The sequence below is a fragment of the Elephantulus edwardii genome, unplaced genomic scaffold (genome assembly GCF_000299155.1).
Source record: "Elephantulus edwardii isolate Elephantulus edwardi_28Jun2011 unplaced genomic scaffold, EleEdw1.0 scaffold00080, whole genome shotgun sequence".
In the NCBI taxonomy this organism is placed as follows: Eukaryota; Metazoa; Chordata; class Mammalia; order Macroscelidea; family Macroscelididae; genus Elephantulus; species Elephantulus edwardii.
In genome coordinates this window covers 3695443-3702961 of record NW_006399830.1, presented here as the reverse complement: position 1 = coordinate 3702961, position 7519 = coordinate 3695443, and the positions used below count along the sequence as shown (strand labels likewise).

Genomic DNA, 7519 nt, shown 5'->3' with positions numbered 1-7519 from the left:
CCCCCAAAGCGGAGAGGCAAGGCGCCCGTTCCTGTGGGCAGGTCTGCTGGGGTGCTGCGTGGACGCTGGGCTCCAGCTGGGGAGAAGGTGTGAAGGGAAGAAAACAATGTCCAGAGCGCACTCGTTGTCTGTGTTTATGTCTGTGCGACCCCAACCCCGGGGAGGGCAGAGTGGATGAGGCCGTCCGCTCTGCATCTCCGCGGCTCTGGGCTGCACTGCCCACGTGTGTCCGGAGGGCAGTGGCCGGCGTCCAGCTCCATATCCACGGCGCACGCCGTCACTCTCCAGAGCTCGAGCCCCCAGGGCCGGCGGTGGTGATCACGCCTGTCTGCATGGCCGCTGCTCCGCTGGGCTCGTCCACGCGGGACCGCTTCACCTCAGGCTCCCCGCTTGGGGAGGGCGCAGCTGTGGGTGTGGTGGCAGTGGGGGTGCTAGCTGTGGCCATCACAGGAGGTGGCGGCTCCTCGGGCCCCACCTCACATACGCGGGTGACCACCACAGGAGTGGATGAGCTGGCCTGGGTGGCAAGGAGCTGGAGGGGGCTCGTGAGGGCTGTGGGGAGAGAGGGGCTATGAGCAGGGCTGGTGAGGCTACCCCAGGCGAGGGCCTCCCACCCAGCAGACACTGGGGCACTTGAAGCCTCTCTCAGCTGCACGCCCCTCCCCGGGTCCCCAGGACTCCCCATCCTCTCCTCCGCCCTTAGTCACCATCCTGTCCACCCCACCCTGTACCAATCCCCTTCTCCTGCAATCCCAGGTGCCTCTTCTGAACCCCATACACCTCCCTTGGCTCCCGCACACCTCTCCGCCCTGTCCCCACAGGCCCATCCCAGCTGTCCTCCTGTCTGCCCAGCTCTCCGTCTGCCCATCCCACAGGCCTCACCGTAAGCGCTGCTGGCCAGGCCACTGGGGGGGGCGGTGTGCTTCCCATTCTGTGTGATGGCTCGTACCGGCAGGTGGTGCTGACCAAGGGTCACCGGCGTGGCTGGCTGCAGGATGGTGACCGTGTGTCCGGAGACGCCTGGGGCCATCTGGCTAGCCACCGTCTGGATGACTCGGCTGGCAGCAGGGATAGTGGCAAAGGCGATAGTGGGCTTCTCCTCCAGGCCTGGGGGATAGGAGGCATGTGAGACCTGCTGTCAGTCCCACCTGCCAGCCAGGAAGGGGGTGCGGGGCTCCCAGGGGGTGCTCAGAGTTACTGACGAGACTCCTGACGTTTTCAGAGGCGCAACAGCCTTCAGAAAACACCTGCAACAACCTGGACTTTAGAAAACCCTCACATTTGAGGGGACTGTCACCAACACGTTCTGTGTCTTGATGGTAAAACACAGAGCCAAGCAGGGTGACCGGGGCCCACCTGGCCGCCTGCAGCAGCTGTCCCGTATGCTCACAGGCCCAGATGGTCACATTCTGTGTGAAGTGTCCCCACTGGCTCCTCTTGGGGCTCAGAGAGGTCCCCCTTCAAGACGCCCTCTATCCTCTGGACATCCCACGTCACCGCTCCCCTCAGTGTGGCCTGGGGTGGCTCCAGGACAGGGGAGGACAACAGAAGGTGGCAACATGACGGCTACCCCCCAGATCTTGCTCCTCTAGGCCTGTGCCCCACAACCCTGGAGCCTCAAGAACCCCACCCGACTCCAGCCCCCAGCATCACCTCTGGCCTCGCTGCCCAGATCCAGCACAGCCGTGCCTGGGGTGTCGTGCGTGCTGCTGGCCACGCCCTGGCTGGCCAGGATGTAGCCATTGGCGGAGCTGGCGGGTGTGGGGACCACTCTGACCATGGTGACAGTGGGTGCCGGCTGTACCACATGGATGGCGTGGCCTGAGGGCTGCTGGGAGGCCACGAGGGAGGCTGGCATGTAGGCCACGGGCTTGGCCACGAGGCTGGATGGCCGGGGAGGCACTGTCATGATGACTGGCTGGGCACTGACCGGCGAGCCTGGACACAAGAGGGCGTGTGAGACCGAGCCCCGAGCCCTGAGCCCCGAACCCCGAGCTCGCAGTGGTACCAGGGCGGGGTGGTCCTCACCAGGTGCACTCTGCGAATACCGGTACTCGGGCACCGAGGCCAGCTTGGAGCTGAAGTCGGGGTCATGAGGAACGGGCGAGCCTTCCCGGGACAGGCACTCTGGGGTCTGCAGGCCACTGGAGCGCGGAGACATGAGCCCCGGGTGGGTGGGCGAGGCGGGGGCGCTCCTGGAATGAAGACAGTGGTGTCAGGCTTACAACAGGTAGACGCCCCTCTGCAGCCCCTCCCCTGCCACATCGGAGACGTGACGGGGCGGCCGGCAACCCTGCAGGCATTTCTTAAAGGTGGCCAGTCGCAGGGACGCTGGCCCGGCCCGGCCCGGCCTCCGCTTTGACCAGCAGCTGCGTGTGAAAGACCCTCCCCAGAGCGAGCCTGCCCACAGGGTGCCCAGAGGGCCTGGGGGCCGGCCGAGCACCGCTGCCCTCATCTGTCCCTGCCCCTGCTGTGTCTCCTCTTGCCCTCCAGGGCGCCTGGCTCTGGAGTCGTTGTGGTCACGCCCTGCTGACCACTCATTAGCCTGTGGCAGCACCACGCTGGCTCCTCCGCTCGGCCTGCTGCCTGGCACCGAGCAGAGGGGCGCCTGGCTCAGCTTGAACTCGTCGCCCAGCCGTCGACGGGGTGGAGGCCCTGTCTGTGGCATGCATGCCGAATGCAAGCACCACAGACCCTGGCTCGGGGCTCCCAGCCTTGCTGGTGGACCTGGCGGATGCCGGGCTGGCTCACCTGGACGACAGGGGCCCAAAGGGGGTCCGGAAGCAGGAGACGCCCCTCTGCCTCCGTTTCCGAAAGGCCTGCTCCACGAGTTTGGCTTCAGAGGCGGGGTCTATCCGCCAAAAGGAACCCTTCCCGGGCTCCTCCTGGGAGCGAGGGACTTTGATGAAGTAGCGGTTCAGAGAGAGGTTGTGTCGGATGGAATTCTGCAAGGAAGTAGAGGTGCATGTGACCTGGCGACCAGCAAACCACCCCTTCCCCTTCCTGCTCCCCATCCCCCTCCTCTACGCTGTCCTCCAGGACACGCCACAGACTTAAAAAGCACCAGATCTAAGGGAAACTACGTCACACAGGCCGAGGCACCACTCAGACTAGAAATGTGCACAGCACACTCTGATTTCCTCTCAAAGTCCAGCACAGAACTAGAAAAGACGCCACACCAAAAGGGAAGAATGTGTGGAACAGAAATAAAAATTCTCAGGGAATCTGGGCTCTGGAGCAGGGAGATTGGATGAAGCCCTGAAACTGCTGCCCTGAGATCTCAGGCTTTAGACGAAGGTCATCTTTAAACCAAACAGCTCTGCAACTCAAGTCATCGCTCCCAAGTCAGAAAATGCCCAGGTTTTCAGATGCTGTAAGTCACGGGAGGTGAGACGGCCCATCATTTTTTTCTTGGAGCAGCCTGTGGATTGGAACTGCAACAACAGTTCCGTTTACTTAGTAAAGAATGGCTGCCTTAAACCCTGAGAGCTTAAAAAAAAAGAGAAGATGCACTTCCTGGGCTCAAACTGCCAACTGAACTCAAAGGATCCGTCAGCAGCTTAGGGGGCAGCTCCTCTGCTGACGAGGGCGCAGCAGCCTGCAATGGAGTGTCGGGAGTCGCAGCCCAACTTCAAGACTACTACCGACCTGCCGAAATGAAAAACTCTGAATCGTTGTGTTTTTCTTTTTTAAAAGAATCCAGCACAGGCGTGTTGCTGTTTGCAGAGGTCAAAGGGAGAGCCACGCTGTGGTCTGGGAGCCCCTCGGGACGAGGGCAGACCTGCTCTTGCAGGCGTGGACGGTGGCCCTGTGGTCCTCAGGGTCACGCTGCCACCACCACAGGGCACAGGGCTAGCTGGGGAACTCTTGGGCTAGTGGTAAGAAGCTGCAATCCTGAAGGCACACAGTTCGAATCCAATAGCTGCTCTGCAGGACCATCTCCTCCCATGGATTAACTGTCTGTGAAAACCTGCTGGAGGGTCAGCTATGGGTCGGTTCCATCTCGACGGTACAGAGACCACGAGAAGCGTGGCACGCTCAGGGCTCGGCGTCGCCTCACCTGCCAGCCTTTGTCGGCAGTGCGGTAGTAGGGGTAATGCTTGGTGATGTGCGCGTAGATTCCGCTTAGCGTCAGCTGTCTGTCCTGCGCCGAGGAGATGGCCTGGACGATGAGCTGGGCGTATGAGTACGGGGGCTTCGACTCGTCCTGGACAAAGAGCACACGGTCACCCCACGGACTAGGGTGCAGCCAAGTCTCCCCAGGAGCTGGGAGTCAGGCCCCCACATCTCCACGGTGCCCCCACAAATGTCCTCTACGGCCAGGTCCCTGTGTCCCCAAAGAGCCCTCTATGACCAGATTACTGTGTCCCCACAGCCGTCCTCTACGGTCAGGACCCCGTGTCCCCACAGCATCCTCTATGGTCAGGCCTCGGCAAACCCACAGCACCCTCTATGACCAGGTCCCCGCATCCCCACAGGACCCTCTACGGCCAGCTCCCAGCATCCTCTACGGCCAGGTCCCCACGTCCCCACAGCACCCTCTACAGCAGTAGGGGACGTCACACTCCAGGCACCAGGCCTGCCCTGTAGGAAGGAGAGAGAGGCCTTCCCAAGACCCCTCACCTCTTCTCCTGACCTGTGCACAGGGTTGAGCGGGGAGGCACAGGGCCTGCACCCTTCAGGAGGGCGGGGCGCTGCTCAGCACGGGGAACAGGGACACATGCTGATGGCACAACATCAAGTGACCCAAGCACATGACAAACACAGAAAGGACGGGACATTGGTGTGTCCCTCAGTCCTCCCCAGCCATCTCGGAAAACCCAGGGCCTGCTCCCGTCTGGGAGGCCACTGGGAGGCAGGCGGTTTGGGGTACCTGTCAATGTGGCCTGCTCAGAAACAGAGGCCCCTGCAGTGTGACTCGGCTGATCCCTGAGTGAGGTGCGCCCTATCTTGGCCACTGTGAGTTATAAATGGAGCTGGAGACACAGATACACAGGCTGGAGGGACAGTGGATGCGGGAGGGCTGGAAGCTACTAGAAGCTGAAATAGATTAGGCAGACCCCCCACCCCCGAGCCAGCCCTCTGGGGTGGGAACCTGGACGCCCGTGCTCTTGGGCTGTGGCCTGTACTGTGAGGCTGGCCCTGGGGGTGTTTCGGATCTGTGGTGCTCATGTGTGCAGTGGGGTGCCCTCTGACCTTTGGGCTGTCCCCTCCAGAGGCATCGGCCTGCTGCTCTGACGCAGCCTTGGCCGCGAATTCTGCTGCCAGCTGCAGGTCCGAGGTCACGTTCTGGACGAAACGGTAGGAGGAGGAGCCCGCCCCGCGTGGACTGGCTGGACAGGAGTTGGGGACACTGTGGAGAAAGAAGACAGATGCCACGTGAACCCAAGAGACTGGGAGTGGGTGCTGACAGGACACTCACCTGTGAGAGTCCCGGGGATACTGTCGTCCAGGGCACTGGGCTCCCAGTGGTCAGCCGAGCCCCAGGCACCACCGGTGAGCACACACAGCTAACTGAACAGCCCTAGTCTACCCAGTGGTGCTGTGGAAGAAAGTCCTGGCAACCTGCGTCCCTACGACTGCTGTTCCCGAGGCCTCGCCCCAGCAGGCTCTGCCCCACCCGACCATGGTGCTGTCCTGCACTCGCTGGCCGCCAGGTGGCAGTGCGGGCACAGTCCAGGTCGCCCCACGGCCCAGGCGAGCCAGGGCTTTGCAGGCTCAACGAGGGTCACTGGTCAGAACCCACTCTGGCTCATATCAGGCTTTCTGAGCCGCAGATGCATTCCACCAGGGCCTGGCCCTGTGCTGTCCTCTCTGGGGATGGCCACTGGCGGGCGCCTGGAGGGACCTGAGGCTGTGACAGCAGTGACCGTGAGGGTGGCACAGGCCGTGGGCCGTGTTTCATGACTTGAGGGCACCCAAACAGCAATCTTTACAGAAGCCGAACGCCAGGCCTTTCCTGCGTGTGCAGCAGGGCACCACTCACAAGCAGCTCACCCTGCACCCATACCAGGACCCCACCGGAGCGGGCCTGAAGGGACCCCAGGGCACAGGTGTGGGGACATGAGGGCAGCCTGGGGCCGTGGTGGTCGGGGGTCTGGGGGCTGACGTGGTTAGGGGGCTATGGCTATGATAATTAGGAGTCTGGGGGAGGTGGGGGGACAGTGAGGGCCAGCGGCTGCTTTTTCGAGTTCTCCAAAGCGCTCGATACCTCTAGAGCCCTCAGATGAATGGATATGAACCACTGCTCCCCGGCACCCGGCTGACATCGAACATGAGGCATGTTTTCTTGGAGCCTCGGTTTGCTTATCTGTAAAATGGGGATGTGGTGTCTCTGCCTCAGGGGACCCCAGCAGAGCAGTCAATTCAAACAAAGTCACCACCTTCCAGCCCCTTCCCCTCGGGTCCCCTCACAGCAGGGTGGGGTGCTGCATCAAGCCCCTTCCTCCTCCAGCAGCTGGGGGGTCTGAAGTGTCCAGTTAGCAGCTAAGCGGCATCACTAGTGTCCATTCCTAAGGCTGTCCTGAGACACCTGGGGCTCCTGACCCCAAGAGCAGAGTCTCACTCAGCACAGATGACACTGCCATCACCTCAGGGTAGTAACACGTCGACGTTTCAGAGGCACTGATGTGTCCTCAACGGGACTCGGTTCCTGCCACGAAGGGTCAGTGCGCTGTGTGCACTAACTGGTCAGGCAGGCGCCCCGTCGGTGGACTCTGCCAGGGCGGCCTGCACGACAGAGAGCAGCCCTCAACTTTCCCATCTCACAACCTTCGTGAGAGGAGCCGGCCTCATCATTCGCCCGCGGAGCTACTGGTGGGTTCAAACTGCTGGACTTCTGGTTAACACCAGGCAGCTCTGAGCACTGCCTGTGGGGGGAGCCAGCGGCGCTGGGGGTGAAGGATGCAGCCTTCAAAAGCCCGCAGGAGGCCAGCTACGGTTCCAACTCGACAGCAGTGTGGGTTTGATGGGAGCGGCCAGCAGGAGCCACCCACGTGTCCCTTAACAGCAAACTGGTTAAATAAAACACAGTTCATCTGTGCTGAGCCCTGGGAAGCCACGGAGGGAGAGGGCTGCCAGCCAGCCCGGCACAGATGTGAACACAGCCCTGGGAGGGGTCGCCACAGCAGGGGCCTCTTTGCGGATGCTCAATCTGAATTCTGCGTAACGCGGCCCACTTTGCTTCGCTCGCTGTGTTGTGCGTGCTGTGAAGCTCTTTGTTTTCTTTTTTTGACAAGTTGAAGGTTTGCGACCCCCTAAGTTGAGCAGGTCTGTGGGTGCCGTTCTTCCAAGAACACACACTCCATGTCTGCCTCGTTCTGGCAATTCTCATCATATTTCAGTTTCTCGTCATGTCCACTTAATAGACCACCAAAACCTCCTGGCCTGGAGTCCGCTGGGGCTCGGTGCAGCCCTCCCCCAGATCTCAGAGGCTGCAGGTCTTGGGAGAAGCCTACCCATCTTTCTCCTGTGGGGCTACTGTTGTCAGGGGTGTCTCGGTGAATCCAACTCACAGCGA

At 61.6% G+C, this 7519-nt stretch overlaps 1 protein-coding gene across 1 annotated transcript in view; it reads right to left on the bottom strand.

Moving 5' to 3' along the window:
• Nucleotides 1-277: 277 nt before the first annotated feature.
• Nucleotides 278-7519, bottom strand: part of FOXK1 (forkhead box K1) — a 48027-nt gene continuing 40785 nt past the window's right edge. Inside the window, exons 4-10 of the mRNA XM_006889746.1 lie at nt 5197-5353; nt 4061-4207; nt 2752-2945; nt 2029-2195; nt 1654-1938; nt 883-1107; nt 278-552 (exon numbers count right to left, since the gene is read on the bottom strand). Coding sequence (XP_006889808.1) covers nt 278-552; nt 883-1107; nt 1654-1938; nt 2029-2195; nt 2752-2945; nt 4061-4207; nt 5197-5353 — 1450 coding nt within the window. The remainder of the gene's footprint in view (nt 553-882; nt 1108-1653; nt 1939-2028; nt 2196-2751; nt 2946-4060; nt 4208-5196; nt 5354-7519) is intronic.